We start from the raw sequence: 17,988 nt of genomic DNA, 5'->3' as shown, positions 1-17,988 counted from the left end.
TACAGTACTGGTTCTTTTTAGTAGGTTTCAATAAATACATTATCAGCATTTTGTGGTTTAATTTTTCTAGGTTTAAAGTAGACTCATAAGCCTGGTATCATATTTCAAAATGTATATAAAATAAAAATCTTAGTAATACTCACAATGAATCCAAACACAACTGTGGAAAAGAAACCACCAATGAATCCTTCCCACGTCTTTTTAGGAGACAACTAAAAAAGGGCAAATAAAATTAAAAAGCATTACTGCACTCACAAAACTCACATTATATATACATACAAACGCTGTTCAAGGAGTTTCCTCAATAACCTGTACATCTCTTCTTACTTTTGCTCTTATTAGAATAGTTTAAAACCCTTTTTCCTTTTCTCTGATCTTGATTTACTACTGAAAATCTCTCTAATAATATTTAAACACATAGTAGACCCTCAAATATTTGACGCTGTGAATATGTGTTTGTTCATGTTAAATGACCTAAATTTGTTTTGTCTCTTAAAAGACTATAAACTCTATACTAAAATAACTGTCCCATGACTTTTATGCTAATATAAAACCTGATAATAGTTGGTGTAAGTTCTTTGAATAAGAATGAGATATATTCGTTCCAAGTACACACAGTCAATATTGACCCGCTATTGGCCAAAAATAGAATAAGTACAACGAAACATGGACATTTTAGCACATATAATTTTCACATATTCCTAATATGCTATATAAACACAGACTTCCTTCTGATATGGCAAAATACTCCAGAACCCCAGATACTGTATTTGCTCAAGTATTCACATATCCTTCTCTCTTTTTTCACAACCTATGTCCATCTCCAAGAAGATAGGAACATGTACTTCAAAGAAGAGATATTGTTTGTGTTGGATTCAGGCTATTGCGGCCCAGTCAATGGACCATTCATGGAGAGAAATCCGGAAAAAAATCTAGAAGTTAGTGGTGTCGGGGCAGAAGGAAAAGATTCAGGAGTAGAAGGTGAAAGTTGTTGCCCAGGGGAGATAAAGAGATGTGTGGGGGGATTTGGTTATCAGGTCATTAATGAGGGACAGAAACCAAATATCAGAATGAAGTCTCTGGAAATTAAAATGGGTTATGGGTTAACCTATAGGAGCTCTTCACAGACTTCTTGTCCTGATATTCATAGAGCCCCAAAGCAAAACAGTTGGCAGAAATCGTTTCCTGACAAATCTGATAACAATTCTGCCACAGAGAAGGGACAGACATACCTTCTCCTAGGGTAATTCACTATCACTGCCATGCAGGAGGAGCAGACTCAAATTCAAAAGTGCTGATTACTGTAAAGATAGCTTATCAAATTAAATTGATGCCTATCATATAGATTTAGGGGTTAATTGTTCAATTATCTAAGTATATTATACGACTAACCCAGCCTGATAAATTCACTAGAAGGCTGTGTTCAAAATCAGTTGCTAAGATTCTTCCACAGCTATAACAGCCTTTTTGAAGGCTTCTGATATGGTTTGGATCTGTGTCTCCACCCAAATGTCATGTCAACTTGTAATCCTCAGTGTCAGAGGTGGGGCCTGGTGGGAGGTGACTGGATCAGGGAAGCGGTTTCTAATGGTTAAGCATCATTCTCCTACTGCTGTCCCATGAGTTCTCATGATATCTGGTTGTCGAAAAGTTTGTGGCACCTCCTCACTCTCCCTCTTTCTCCTGCTCTGACCATGTAAGATGTGCCTGCTTCCCCTTCCACCAAGATTGTAAGTTTCCTGAGGCCTCCCCAGCCATGCTTCCTGTACAGCCTGCAGAACCATGAGCGACTTAAAGCTCAGGCATTTCTTTATAGCAGTGTGAGAATGAACTAATACAGCTTCCCAAGCCGAAAAATTCTCAGTCTGGGTATAACTCTTGAATACATAAATCATGTGCTCTGGAGTAGCTTTAGAAACGTTTTAAAAATATACAGCTTGCTTACCAGTATCCTTATACAGCTCAGCCCAACGCTCTCTGTGTGCTGATGCTCTTAGCAGATGCTCTCTGTGAGCTCCTCCCCAAGAAGGGTAGAGTTTACAGAGGTTTTTGGAAGAACAGTCAGTCCACAAATTCCTCTGGTAATGCAAAACTACCCTCATACCACTCTGAACCAACAGAAGGCTTTATATCTGAACAATTGTCTCAGTCCTTCCAAAACTGCCTTCATATAATAATATCAAAACAGCCAAGTAATAATATGTCTGTCAGAACATTATTAAAAACTTTGACCAATAATGTGAATTGTGTGAATCTTATCTGAAACTCCAACATGAAACGCTCTTTTAGGCCAGGTGTGGTGGCTCATGCCTGTAATCCCAGCACTTTGGGAGGTCAAGGTGGGCAGATCACTCGAGGTCAGGAGTTCTAGACCAGCCTCGCCAACATGGTGAAACCCTGTCTCTACTAAAAATACTAAAATTAGGCATAGTGGCAGACGCCAGTAATCCCAGATACTTGAGAGGCTGAGGCAGGAGAATCACTTGAAGCCAGGAGGCGGAGGTTGCAGTGAACCCAGATTGCACCACTGTACTCCAGCCTGGGTGACAGGGCGAGACGCTGTCTCCAAAAACAAATAAAAACAAAAAATAAAAATAAATAAGAGCTCTTTTAGAAGAAATCAGTTCTAGAAAATGATTTGATTTCCATGAAGAATTAGTTTATTTCTTCTCCCAAATGAGAACTATATAATTTAGTTCATTTCCTTCTTTACCTCCATTGTCCATAAATAGAACCAATTCCATAGCAAAACAACATGGCCTACTCAGGTGTATTTTCCTTTCCCTTTCATTATTATTTGTATTTTATTAGTATTTTATTGTAGGGCCCCAAAATCTTTTGATATGAGTTTGGATATAAAAAGTCCCACAAATGGATATGAGGATGTGAAGGTGGTATTGTATAATCTCTTTTAGAAAGTTTGGCAAAGAAGGGGACAGGTGAGGCTACAGGTTGAAGGGAGAGGAGAGTCAAGGAAAAGGCTTATGTATAGGCCTGCTGGAAAGGAAGATAAAGAAGAACTGCACCAATGGCCAAGAAAAAGAAGCCACAGAGCCGAGGGGCGGTGGCTCAGGCCTTTCATCCCAGTACTTTGGGAGGCTGGAATGGGCAGACAGCTTGAGCCCAGGAGTTTGAGACAAGCCCGAACAACATGGCAAGACTCTATCTCTACAAAAAATACAAAAATTAGCTGGGTGTGGTGGCATGAACCTGAAGCCCCAGCTACCCGGGAGGCTGAGGTGGGGGGATTGCTAGAGCCTCGGAGGTGGAAGGTTCAGTGAACCATGATAACACCACTGTACTCCAGCCTGGGTGGCAAAGCAAGGCCCCATCTCCTGAAAAGAAAAGAAGCCACATGAAGAAAGAAAAGAAAGACAGAAAGGAGGGAAGGAGGGAAGGAGGGAAGGAAGGAAAGAAGGAAGGAAGGACAACTGATGGAGTCAGGCCCTTACTGAGGAGCCAACAGAAGAACCGATGAAGAACCCAGAAGGAAGTACTGAGAAATATGGCTTGCTGCTTCTGTACCGTGCAGCTAAGGAAAATCAAAGCACCTCGGAAATAAAAGATGCACAACAGCACAAGTTGTTGGAAATGTCCTCCAGTGGCTAATCTTTAAGGTTATATAGTGGCTTGCTTATAAAATTTTTCCATTACCTTAATTAATGGAGTTCTCCCAAAAAAAAATCCAAAAAGGTAAGCAGTTATGTCATTGCAGATAACACTTGATATTGGAACAAGGAACCTGTTTTTTAAAAAAAAAAAAAAGTCAGCAGGAAAAAGTTCACGTGAGTAAGTGGCAAATATTCGCACAGATTACGATTCATAATGAGCTATCAGAATAACCCTTTGGATTGCACTGCAGCCTAGCCAGAACGTAACACTTGCCAAAACAGTAGAAATGATAAATATCAACCAAATTTGCCCACTTACCAATTTAAACAGAGCAAAATCTAAAAATAAACTAACACGCTAGGAAAATACTGCTAAGGAAAATATTAAATTATTGATTTCTACAGTTATGGATGTTTTCATTTTAGCTTTATGAGGAACATGTTATAATAAAAAATAAAAGGCAGGCTGAAAGCTAATCTTAAGAAAACCAGCCTTTTAATACGAAAATGAGTCATTTCTTTAGACAGAGCATAACCTGATAAATTTATATCGAGTTCTTAATACATATTCTCAATTATTTTTAATTATATCTTAGCTTATGATTTCAGTAAACCCTACTGAATGTGCAGAACCTACTTACTTCAGTAACTGCCCCATCAATGAAAAGTCTGCATAATACATTAAAGACAATCTTAAAATGATTCCAATTACTTACACACACACATATACACACAGAGACACACAGACATACAGACATACCCACACCCTTGCTAAAAAGGCATAAAGCTGTCAAGGGAATACAATTTATCTTGACAAACCCCATCAACTGTAAAAGATTTTAATTAATGAGTTTAAAATGAGTGTAGGAAAAATATGGTCACTTTTTCTAAATCTTAAGCTTTTCTCCATTCCAACTAATTTTTAAGTAATAAGTTTTATGATTTTTACCTAACAAAAATGCATTCTGAATATGCAAGCCACTGCCATAGAGCAATTAACTTCTACAATCTGGAAACCCACTCCTACACAGGAGCAAAGGAAAAAACCTACCTGCCTTTCACCTAGAAAAACATGCATTTCCTCACAGTAGTTACTAACAGGCAAAGCTTTACATTTTTTGGCATTCTATGTAAATAATATCTTAATAAATATTGTATTTAAAGTCTATCTTTTGTGAAAAGTCACATTAGGATTTATTAACACCTGAAAATGTGATTAATTGTTTGGGTCTTTTATGGAAACTTCCTATATTTGGAACCTGAATAAGAATGGTATCCAGTTGTTAATGAAGCATTTTGTCTTTAGCTGTCAAATAGTAAGCAAAACTCAGTAAGATAGTTTAATGGAATAGGAACAACAAACAGCATATTTTAGTAGAAATCTGCAAGACATTGTCCAATGTTAAAGAGCTATAAAAGTGCTAAGACATACTTATTAAGCAGCATATTTCTGTTGCCTTACCATATCATGCCTTCAAACAGATTTTGGATGACAAGGTGTGACTGAGTGACAGTTATCAATAAAGTGACATGAGTCCATGCGAACTGTTAATAGCCCAACAATACAAAAATTAGTGAACATAACTGATCAGTGCAGCTGAAGAAGCAACAGCGATTTTGAAACGCAAATTTCTACCATGACTTTTGGTCAAAATGCATACGTTAGAGTCATATAAAATAAACACCGTTAGTAAATTATGTTCCTTTTGTTGCCCACTGGAACCTTAAAATAATGAAAACATTTAACAAAGTAACCTTAATTTACATACAAATAGAATTCTAATAATAGATATAGTACTAAATTTTAAAACTTATAAAACATAAACCATTATCTTGAATCATTAGATTTAAGTGATAATGAGAGATTTCTGTTGTTTTAGCATTTAAAGGGGAGCATTTTACTCTGGCTGCATTCTGCGGTTATTAAAAAATGCTAAAAATTCCTTTTCTTTCAGAGTTTATTATGGTAACTTTTTCCCATAAAGAGTTATTTCCAACTTTAAATTATTCAAACCAGCAGGGTTCAACTGCCCTTAAACTCTATCTTTCATACTTGAAGGGTGATCGCGACAGGTCTGTTCAATGACAGTATTCAATTCCAAATTTTTAAAGACCTTTGTGTTTTACCAATTCTAGCTAGCCTGAAAGATGGCCACTTTTAACACAATCAACAATATGGGTAGAATATAAACAAAAGAAGCCAAGGTTTCCATGTACTAGTCTTATAATTTTGATTGAAATTCATAAAATTACTTTTAAAAATTCTTAAAGAGTTTGATTTATTCTCCCCAGACCCCTGCCCTTGAGACAGGGTCTCACTCTGTCACCCAGGCTGGCGTGCAGTGGTGTGATCACAGCTCACTGCAGCCTTGACCTCCCAGGTTCAAGTGATCCTTCTGCCTCAGCCTCCCCAGTAGCTGGGACTACAGGTGCGTGCCACCATGCCCGTCTGATTTTCCTATTTTTTGTAGAAATGGGGTTTTGCCATGTTGCCCAGACTGGTCTCAAACTCCTGGGCTCAAGGCATCTGCCTGCCTTGGCCTCCCAAAGTGTTGGGATCACAGGCATGAGCCATCGGTGCTTGGCCTTTTGATTTATTCTTAATAAACCTGTTTCCCATTTAAGCAACCATATGATAATGGTTGCTTTATTTTATTCAATTTTTATCTGCTTAAAAGATCCAATTCTCTTTTACCCTGATTGTTTAAAAATGCATAATTAATTTTTTTCCAACAGATGCCATTTATATTTTCACTGGATATTCTATTACTTTTACGTGTCTTGTTTCTACATAAAATTCACTCAGAATTTTACTCTTCATGCTCAGATCCCCTGAAATAAGAACTATAAGAAACACAATTTCCCAGCAATTATGTTCAGCAGAATGTCTTAATGGAGAAAAGCTAAGCATAAAGAACAGAAACAATATTCCAAGTCCAAAATAAGCCTCACTATTACATGAATTTACAGATCTTAATACTACATTGCATTGCACAGTCTTACTAGCTACAGTTTAAGAAAATAAGAAAAGTTCATATGTAAAGTGATACATTTCTTAAGACAGGCTTTGGTACATTGAACAAAATATCTTATGCCAGAAAGAATTACACAATTCTATGACTAACCATGACCACCAAGATCATACATGCTCTGCTGCTTTATGCTCACGCCAAGTGCAAGTAAACATAGTTACTTTCATAGAACAATATGACAGATGCTTCCCAGACTTAGTAACTGTCCAGGAGTAAGAAATTCTTCAAATTTCTACATATTTAAGGAACCCAAAAACTTTAATTTTACACCATTTGAAAATATTCAAAGAAAAAGTTCTCAGTAAACTTTGAAAACAGTTAAAATTTTAAAATCCTCACAAACTTCTCAACTTTAATAGTTTACATTTAATGATCATCTGAAATCCAAATATCCCTCACATTCATGCAAAACAACAGCTAGTAGATTAGACTGTATCTTCTCACTACAGAAAAAAAAAGTTAAGGGTTTTTATCACAGATAATGACTAAGGAATAATAGTTAATACACACCATATAAAACTGCAGACGATAATGTTTCTTCACCAAACTGAGTACAAACATGCAGAAACCTGTTCAAGAACAAAAAAACACGTGCTCGTAGTACAATTTGGTACAAAGGGTTAAGATTCCCTGAGCCCAAATAAACCAATGTCCTATATCACAGCTATGCGTATTTTAGCCACTTACTCAGATGCCATCTCTCCTACTATCTTATATTAAGCATTTTAAGTAAGTTTTTTGAGGGAAACAATCTTGTACTCTCCAAAGTGCCTAATATATATTCCGTGGCACAAATTCAATAAACATCCTCTGCATTAATTTAATTAATTAATCCCTTGTTAATATGTGGGCATGGAAAACAGATCTCAAATTTAAATTAAATAGTATTTATTTGCTATAACAATGCATCAAGTATATGTACAGAATGTTTTCAATCTCTACATAATAGAAAAATGAATAATAACTATTATAGCAGCTGAAGTCTGTTGAATGCTTACTATTTCTAGGCTCTTATCTAAGCATTTAATCATTAATGATAATTAATCCTTTATTATCAATCCTTTCCAAATCCCTATAACATACTCATTATTAGCTCCATTTTACAGATGAGGAAAAATGCAAAAAAGGCTTTATTAATTTACTGAAGATCACAGGGCTAGAAAATAAACACTCAAATACAATTGACCCCTAAGAGTCCCATGGTTCCATAAACCAAAATCAGCAAAATTCAGGTTAAGAGCAATTTGCAATTTCTCAAAAGCACACAATAATTATAGTAAAATGTAATACTCTTAATAATGTAAAGATTTACAAACAGTATTTGTATTTATGTTTACATTTTACAAATTTATTACAATGAAAATTTATTAAATTCTAACCAATTAAGTGAAATCTAATAATCACACACTAAAATAATGGGAGGCAATATGAATCACTTCTTGCCAAAAATACCAGTAAACTTCTAAAGATAGGTTTATTTTACAGAGGTAGATATCGAAAAATACATAAACCAAATTTAATTTCAGATAAATGGCTATGTATGCATTCTATTCTGCAACATCTCTTTTTTTCTTTTTTGAGTCAAGGTATCGCTCTGTGGCCCAGCCTGGAGTGCAATGGCACAATCACAGCTCACTGCAGCCTTGAACTCCTGGCCTCAAGTGATCCTCCCACCTTGGCCTCCCAAAGTATCAAGATTACAAGTGTGAGCCACTGTACCTAGCCTCTGCAGTATCTTTAAAGAGTGAGTTCTCCAAGAGAGAAATTGAATTTTCAGTTGATCAATTCTACATAAAATAAATACTAGACTTTGTACATCCAAGTTATACTTACCGAGGCAATTCTACCAGTAGAGTAAACAAGGGTACTACTCTTACCAAGCAAAGAATCCAACAGCAGCTGCCTTTCACGACTTTCGATGATCAATTTGAAATGTCAAAGCAGAAAGGACCATGACAAAATGAAGAGAACGAATACTGAGCCCAATCCTATCTCACCTCCTATTTGTCATCTATGAGGTAATCCAACTAACTGGCCTGCACAAGCAATATGGACACATTTTCTGAGTGGAGGCACAAATGAAAGCCAATATGTCACTTTATTGAGAGAAAGAAGGAAAGAGGGAAAGAATGAGAGAGAGAGATACTAAAACATGAAATTAATGGCATCAAAATTGCCAATTGTATAAAAGATTCCTTTAAAAATTCCTGCTTTTGAGTTGTTCTTCTACAGCAGATAAACTTATCTTGAAGCTCAAGTAATGACTTCTATGCTGTTTTTTGCCACTGATCCATAGTTAAAGGTGAACGCGGACTGGACTCGGTTCAAAGGCCAATGGGTAAGGGCAAAGCAGAGACACAAGACAGGAACAGTGTTTTCTGTCCAAACAGACCCCTTGACTCTCCCAGCACAGCCTTGGGAACTTCCCAATATCATTAACTATAAATTATCTATTCACAAATACTACTCCAAAATATATGATTTTCTCTTTCTTGAAATTGTAACACCATTCACCCTTACTTACATTTCTTCAAACACAATTACCGGTAGAATCATTTAACATTTTCCTAATGGACATTTTATCCAGGACAACCTTGGCAACTCACGTTTACCTGATCCAGTTTTGCCTATGTGATAGAATTGTCTCACTCCTAGATACAGTAAAGTAATACAGTTCTCTGACTTGGAGGAAGGGGGAGGTATACAGTGTTTTCCTAGCATAGCTAAGGCTAACTATAGTCATCTCTCATTATCCCTGGGTGATTGGCTGCAGGATCCCCAAAGGACAAAAATCCATGGATGCTCAAGTCTCTTCTATCAAATGCTATAGTATTTGCATCTAACCTACTTACATCCTCCTGTGCATCTTAAATCATTTCTACATTACTTATAATTCCTAATACAATGTAAATTCTATATAAATAGTTGTTAGACTGTATTTTTCAGGGAATGATGACAAGAAACAAGTCTATACATGTTCAGTAAAGACACAATTATCCATTGTGTTGCTTTTTTTTTTTCCAGAATATTTGGTTGGAGTCACAGTTGGTTGACTCCAGGGATGCAAAACCCATGGATATAGGAGGGCCAACTGTACTAATTTTTAAAGAAAAACATTGTAAAAAAGAAACATATGAACTTAATCTTTCTCATTCACAACTATATGGACATATTAACATTTTATGTTTCAATACTTAAAAATATATTTATATTTTAATAAATCTGTGGAAAGGATCACTTTTTGTACACTTGGATCCATAGTTTCATTTTTTTTCCCGATTGTTAACAAAGAATGCTTGCATGACTATTTCTCTTTTTTTTTTTTTTTTTTTTTTGGAGACAGAGTCTCACTCTGTCGCCCAGGCTGGAGTGCAGTGGCGTGATCTAGGCTCACAGCAAGCTCCGCCTCCCAGGTTCACGCCATTCTCCTGCCTCAGCCTCCTGAGTAGCTGGGACTACAGGTGCCTGCCAGCAAGTCTGGCTAATTTTTTGTATTTTTAGTAGAGACAGAGTTTCACTGTGTTAGCCAGGATGGTCTCGATCTCCTGACCTTGTGATCCGCCTGCCTCGGCCTCCCAAAGTGCTGGGATTACAGGTGTGAGCCACTGCGCCCGGCCTGTATATTTCTAAATTAAAACCACAGAATGTGTTATAGTACTATAAATAAAAGTACTGAAAAGGCATCCTAATATATAGTTCTTTATATAAAAGTTATACTTATTATTTATCTACATAGTATTGTGCCTGGTGTTCTCAATACAAAGATACGTATATCTCGTTGCCCAGCAACAAAGAGTTCTCCAGCGATTAAGCAGAACCAGTTACCCAACAAACTAAAGAGAGGTATATCCCAAAAGAACAAGAGGCCGGGCGTGGTGGCTCATGCCTGTAATCCCAGCACTTTGCGAGGCCGAGGCGGGTGGATCACGAGGTCAGGAGATCGAGGCCATCCTGGCTAACACTGTGAAACCCCGTCTCTACTAAAAAATACAAAACAAAATTAGCCAGGTGTGGTGGCGGGCGCCTGTAGTCCCGCGTACTGGGGAGGCTGAGGCAGGAGAATGGCGTGAACCCAGGAGGCAGAGCTTGCAGTGAGCCGAGATCGCGCCACTGCACTCCAGCCTGGGCGACACAGCGAGACTCCGTCTCAAAAAAAAAAAAAACAAGAGAATCCAGGTGCAGTGTCCTATGCCTTTAATCCCAACACCCTGGGAGGCCAAGGAAGGAGGACGGCTTGAGGCCATGAGTTCAAGACCAGCCTGTGCAACACAGCAGGATCCTGTCTCTATGAAATAAAAGTAAAAATTAGCTGGGCAGGACGGCACATACCTACAGTCCCACCTACTTGGGAGGCTGAGGCTGGAGGATCACTTGAGCCCAGGAGTTTGAGACTGCAGTGAGCTATGATCAAGCTACTATACTCCATCCAGCCTGGACCACAGAGCAAGTCACCATCTCTTAAAAAATTCATGTAAAAAAGAAAAAGAGGATGAAGATTTTTAAGGGGGTCAGGAAAAGTAAAGGAAAAAACACAAGATACTGAAAAGCCCAACAGATGAGACAGAGGAAATTTCAGAAAAACAGATAAAAAATATTTATTAAGCACCTTTGATATGCCAGAAACAAGATGCAAAAATGAATAAGATAGGCACTGCCATTCAGGAGCTCTTACTCTTGTTGAAGACACCGAAAACAAATGAAAATAAAGTTGTTTTTTAAATTTACCATTGATGATTAGTCAAAATTTAGTAAACATATAGCCCTTAATTCAAAAAACAGACAGTAGGATGGGCCCAAGATTGAATACTAGAGCTTCCGACTCATCCCCCATTCTTTCACTTGGTTATATTCTTCATTATACTTGCCTAAACCATCAAAACTTTCTAGCATCAAATTAAATAAGCATTGTGTGCCTTTATTCTAGCATCAAATTAAAAAAGCATTGTGTGCCTTGATTCAGACACCAGGCTACAACTGAGTTGTTCTGAAAAAGTTTTAAACGAATATGCATTGTAGAGATTACCATACAAACCAATCATCATATTGGTTAAACATTTTAAAAAGTTTTCTATTAATCTGAATGGTTAGTCTAAGGTTTAGAACCAGTACTAGCATGTATATAGAGTTTAGTAGTCTTTAATTCAGAAATTTTAAGTAGTTTTGGAGAGACAGTCTTTTGTGAATTATTTGTGACATTTTTCTAAAGATTTCATTAATATCCTCTGATATAAAAGATACTCAGGATGTTTGGGGAAAATATCTTAATTATGCATTAATTTTGGCTATAACTTAGTTTTGTATGTCCATCAATTTTCTTGAACTGAAAGCGTTACATTCAAGTCATATTATCTCCCTAAGAATTTTAAAGAAATCAAAATAGCTATGCATGCACAAATACAAGCAAAAAATAATTTATTAAACATAATATGCACATCACTATAGTTGAATAAAGAAATGTAAGGTGATGATATTACGGGTCAAACACCTTAAGTTTGTCGACATATCACTGCTAACCATGTAATTGCATGACATGAGGGGTCAGAATTGGAGATACCTATATTTTATTTAAATAAAATTCAATGTCAATGAAGTAGTTTGAACTGTCTCTGCTTTTTAAATCTGGTAAGACATACATTTTCTGAAGTCATTTGACCACTATAATAGAACTAAAATTTTCACAGGGCCCTCGGAATATTGTTTAACAAAAAGACTTCCAAAGATATCCACAGCATAATTTGAAAGAAAGGTACAAATATCTCAATGTTAGCACACTCTCTGTTTCCATAGTCCTGTTTCAAAGCTTAACTCCATTTGCTGGACTAAGCTCACAAATGTTGCTAAGCACTTCAAAAGTAGCCACTAAGGCCTCAAGACTCAGCAAACAAAACACTGATACTAAGAAAATATAATTAAGAAGCACTGTGTGTGGATGTGCATGTTCTCAGCCTTTTAATCCTTTATCCAACAAATACAGAGTCGGACCCTCAATGCCAGTCCTGCACTGCGCTCTGGGAATTAAACAAACAAGAGAGGTACACCATGGGTGCTTTTGGTCTAACCGAGCCATTTTTAGGCCACCCTTAAAATGATAATAGACATATAGTATTCAAGTATTCTATGCCTGTTTTATACTGGAAGTTACACCATTTAACTGAGTAGCTCCTAGCTTACTATGAGGCTGCATTTTTAAAGTAGACCTATAGAGCGGGGCATGGTAATACACGCCTGTAATCCCAGCTACCAAGGAATCTGAGGCCGAAGGGTAAGTTGAGTCCAGGAATTCAAGACCAGCCTGGGAAAACAGTGACATCCTATCTCAAAATAACAAACAAAAAGTACATTTGTGTGACTATAATGATGTCAATATCCTGGTGTGATGTACTATAGTTTTGCAAAATACTATTATTGATGATAACCGAGCAAAGTGTAAAAAGATCTATTATTTCTTACAACTGCATGTGAACATGCAATTATCTCAACAAAGATGTGCATTTTAAGCCAATAACCTGTGATATATAAACAACTTTTCATAGACTGTCATAAAATAGCAGTTGGGTTCTACGATCAGCCTGTGGTATTTTTATTTTCTAACTTATTACTCATTTAGTATTAACTACACACCGGAAGAGTTTAGGTCCTTACTACATTTAGTAGCTTCCTATCTAGTCTGCCTGATAATGTCTCCCAACCTACTTCATTTAATTACAAGTCTGGTTACATCATTTCTTAGCTTAAAATCCTCCAATGTTTTCCCAGATATAAAGTCCAAACCCTTCCTATGACATACAAATTTTCTCAAGATGTGGCTCCTGCCTACCTTCCATGCCTCTATGAACCCAAAACATGCAATCCTTTCTCATTCTCATGCCTGCACAGCTGTTCCTCTGCCTGGAATGGACTTTTCTACTATCTGATACCTGGCAACTGCCTGCTTGCTCTTTCCTTTTCATGAAACCTGTCATCTCTTCTCAAAGGCCCTCCATGGCCTTCCTTCCTCTTCTTCATGCTCCTGCCAGAAATTGTTCACATTTCAGCAATGAACTAGAAGACTCACATCTCACCAGCTTCAAGACCCTGGAAGGCACACAATCGTTTCATTTCCCTTTATATCCTCAACATCATTCACAGTACCTAGCATTTGAAAAACACTCAAATGTTTGCTCAAAGAATGACTTTAAAGACTTTCAGTAAGTTTCTGTGATTCTGAGTGTAAAATAAGAAATGGTAAAATATGTCTATGGTAGAAATAAGTATACTGTTAGAAAAATGAAGAAATACCAGGCCAGACATGGTGGCTCATGACCATAACCCCAGCACTTTGGGAGACCAAGGCAGGGGGATCACTTGAGCCCAGGAGTTAGACACCAACCTGAGCAACATAGTGAAACTCCATCTCTACTAAAAACACAAAAATTAGCCAGGTGCAGTAACACATGCCTGTAGTCCTAGTTACTTGGGAGGCTGAGGCAGGAGAATCATCTGAACCCAGGAGGCGGAGGTTGCCATGAGCCGAGATAGTGCCACTGCACTCCAGCCTGGGCAACAGAGTGAGACTCTGTTTAAAAAAAAAAAAAAAAAAAAAAGATGAAACACAGATTGTATTTTTATAGAAGTAGAGTCCAAAAGTCATACATGAAACAAAGAATTACTAAAAAGGGGCTGGCTGGGAGGCGATAATCAAAGACAAAATATATAAAGAAACAACAAAGAAAATGAATTACACTATTGGTCCACACTCAATTGAGATGTTATTCTCAAGCATAAATTATAGCAAACCAAAGGGGAAAACAGTAATCACCTTATATGCCAACATTCTACCTCTCAGCTATTGCTGTATATCAATATAGATGTAACTGCAGATATGGATACAATGATAGGTGTAGATGTGCCAATATAAATCCATCTATAAGCTATTAATGTATGAAGTGAAAAATGGTACAGAAGAGATACTCTTACTTGTATAAGAAAAAGGGAAGGGGGATGTACACATAAAAGCTGGAATACTCAGACAATTTCTGGAGTAACAGTAGTAAGCCTCCAGATATTGTAAGCAAGGCCCTGAGGTGGAGAGAAGTTTCATCAAATACTCCTTTCTAGTCTCAATTTTTATCATGGGCATATATTTTCATTAAAAAACAAAAACAAAACAAAAAAAAAACACTAGTTTAGGCCTCTTGAAACACCTGGCTCCTGGCATGCTCCCCATTCAGTACCCAGGGTGCCTGTCCCATCCCAGCCACATGGAGGGGCCACAGGTCAGTGCCCAAGTCAGCAAGCGGCACGAACTGCAGTCATGAAAAGGAGCCATCTTTGATGTCCAGCACACTTAAGACATGAGCACCGGCCTCTGTCTCACGGCAACCACGTGAGAGGCCTGGGGTTAGAACTGCTCAGTTGAGCCTGCCAAGCCGCAGGACTGTGAGCAAAAATAACAAATTGTTCTAAGCCAAGGGAAAAACAAAACTAGTTAAGGCTTTTTGTTTTTAAATGACAGTTTGTATTCCATCCTGGTGTCCCTGCAAAATAACATTAAAAGAAATTAAGGGGAAGCCCCACGAGAACAGAGAAAACTGAAGAAATGTCAAGGAGAAAAGAAGACACATGTCTACAAAATTTGGAAGCTAGAAAACAGATAGAAAACTGTTAGTAGACCTAAGAAATTACAAGTGCCTAAACATATTTTCTAGAGACACTAAGGAGAAAAGGCCTGGTGGAAGGCAAGACTGAGGCCTAGGCTTCTGACTTGGATTATTAAGTAAAAGTCTAACAATAAGTGTGAGCCCTAGCCAAAGCAATCAGCTGTGAGAACAGACCAAAGGTATCTTTAGAAATGCACAAACATAAGACATCTACCTTCTACACATCATTTCATAAGAAACTACAGCAGGCCATGCTTCAGCAAAGTGAGGGTGTTAACCAAGAGATGGAAGACCTGGGATGGAAGAAATGGGCTCAAATCATGAGCACAGCTCAGCAGTGGGCCCAAATGCAGCCAGCTCACACAGGAACTGGAATGCAGAGGTCTCTGGCATAGAAGTCTCCAGGAAAAAAGGCAATTGATATACTATCTGACTTGTGTAAACATCTGAAAATACTACCAACAGACATGGGGCAAACCTGAAGGAAAAATTAAAGATCTCTACACTGAAATCAACAAATATGGGAAAGAGAAGGTGAGGCAGTTACTCAGTTCAGGAAAAACAAAAAGTAGTAAAAGAAGGAAATGTAATCATAGATACTATTTGGTTCTATAGGAAGTGATATTTTAAGTACCTACTTAATGCAAACTGTGACTATAAAAAAACTGAGTATGAAGAAGTGAGGTAGGTTATAACAGGAAGTCAATAGATAATGCCTAAACTAAGAAATAGGCCTATTACTTAGAAAAAAGGAAAAAATCTCAAAGTGGTGTGGTGCAGGGTTGCTGTTTACATCATAATTATTTTGAAATTCAGTTTGAAAACTAATATGCATATATTAATGATATAAATGATTTATGTTTTAATTAACCACAATTGTTCTTTTTTTATTATTATTATTTTCAGATGGAGTCTCGCACTGTCGCCCAGGCTGGAGTGCAGCGTCATGATTCTTCATATTGGTCAGGATGGTCTCAAATTCCCGACCTCGGGTGTTTCGCCCACCTCAGCCTTCCAAAGTACTGGCATTACAGGTGTGAACCACAGAGTCCGGCCTGGAGTGATTCTTAATAAGCACTTTTTAAACCCACTATAAGGGAGTAATTGCTATTTAAGAACATGATGAAAGAAATAGCTTTATACATGAGAAACAATGAAAAAGAGAGGCTAGAATAAAATGTAACCAAAAAATTACGAATTTAAATAACAGAAATAAAAATAAACATGGAAAATGTGTTAGCTACATATCAATACAGAATATTCCTTAACTTACCTGCCAGATAGAGGGCAAATGATATAAATCTGTGGTAGCGAATGAGGAACTGAAGTTGTTCTTCTCTTTGAACAAATGTAGCAAAATAATCAGCTACAGTCTCTCCATAGAAAAAGTAGTTTACACACAATAGAAAGTGCCTATAATTTAAAAACAATTAGCTTTTCTATATTTGAAGCTTTCCTTCCCCTCAAACTCAACAAAATTATTTTCTACATTCTGATGACACAAAGATCAAAACCAAGTTCAGAAGACCAATTCAAGATATATTTCACTAAAATGCTATTTTCCTGTTTTAAACTTAATTTCAAATTTATCGATTAGCAAAAATTTACCGAATATAAATCATACCTTTATTTAGCTGAAAATCTAATGCCAGAGATAATTAGGAAACAATGTAGAAAATACTACATACACACAATCCTTCACCCTTGGGAGGTGGGAGCAGTGCGTGTGTGTGTATAAATTTAATACTTTGTGTGTAGTATAATGTGTGTATGTGTGTGTATGATTTTAATACTTTGCATATATGTATAATGTGTGGGTGTATATATTGAGGTATTAAGTTCATAATGAAAATTAACTCCTAACTACTCACAGCTCTAATGCTTTTTAATAGTAGAAGTCCTAAGACAAATCCCCACCTGTCCTCAGGAAGATTAAGAAGGAAAGAAAGAAGAGGTAATTCAACCTGTCTCCCCACTGCCCTGCACGCACTGGCATCTCCCCTCTTCTAATGCTCCTAGTGGACTCCAAATGAGCCGGGATTCTTCCTCTGTAAGGCAATCAAGGCCTAACCTGGTCTACCAATCCAACTATTTACCCACTATCCGCTAAACAATACCCTCTGCTCAGAAGGGCCAGGAATATCTCATCAGCGGTAGTATAAATACGTCTGTCCCACATCTAGAAACTGATGGGTGCTACATCCCCAACCAGAAAACTCTTCTTTATCCAAAACTTGTCTTCATTTCAAATACCAGTTTATCTTTTACCTCTTGTTTGACACCTTCTACAATCACCGGAGCCCATCCTTACTTATCTTCTCTTTTTTTTAATACTTAGAATCAATACTGCATGATTTTACATTTATTTATTCTCCAATTTCTTTACCTATCTAACATTTCCTATATACTTTGCCACTCATGAAGAAACCTGCTACAAGGAAAAATCAGCTCTCACCAAAATCAAGACACTTCTTTTTGACCATCCTAAACCCCATCTGCTATAATGAGACACTGACTCCCTGGTTGATATTAATCAAATATATTAAAAAGGATGGCCACTTGGGTTAAATATGAACTATAACGTTATCATGTTTCCTAGCCAAGGTTCTGATAGCAATGATTTATACATCAAAAGTTTTAAAAGATGTAAAATTTTAAATGTTAATATCATTTGGTGATTTGTCACTAACTTTACATGCATTTGTG

The 17,988-nt window shown here is 37.1% G+C and overlaps 2 protein-coding genes across 2 annotated transcripts in view; both read right to left on the bottom strand.

Moving 5' to 3' along the window:
• Positions 1 to 17,988, bottom strand: part of OCIAD2 (OCIA domain containing 2) — a 1,147,735-nt gene that overhangs the window by 697,714 nt on the left and 432,033 nt on the right. The gene's annotated exons all lie outside the window — the stretch shown is intronic.
• Positions 1 to 17,988, bottom strand: part of CDS1 (CDP-diacylglycerol synthase 1) — a 74,063-nt gene that overhangs the window by 12,364 nt on the left and 43,711 nt on the right. The window contains exons 5-9 of the mRNA XM_050790153.1: positions 16,556 to 16,695; positions 7,154 to 7,212; positions 5,074 to 5,156; positions 3,655 to 3,742; positions 144 to 212 (exon numbers count right to left, since the gene is read on the bottom strand). Coding sequence (XP_050646110.1) covers positions 144 to 212; positions 3,655 to 3,742; positions 5,074 to 5,156; positions 7,154 to 7,212; positions 16,556 to 16,695 — 439 coding nt within the window. The remainder of the gene's footprint in view (positions 1 to 143; positions 213 to 3,654; positions 3,743 to 5,073; positions 5,157 to 7,153; positions 7,213 to 16,555; positions 16,696 to 17,988) is intronic.

This window comes from Macaca thibetana, chromosome 5, assembly GCF_024542745.1.
Source record: "Macaca thibetana thibetana isolate TM-01 chromosome 5, ASM2454274v1, whole genome shotgun sequence".
NCBI lineage: Eukaryota > Metazoa > Chordata > Mammalia > Primates > Cercopithecidae > Macaca > Macaca thibetana.
The sequence above is the reverse complement of the archived record's forward strand: the minus strand, read 5'-3'. Positions and strand labels throughout refer to the sequence as shown.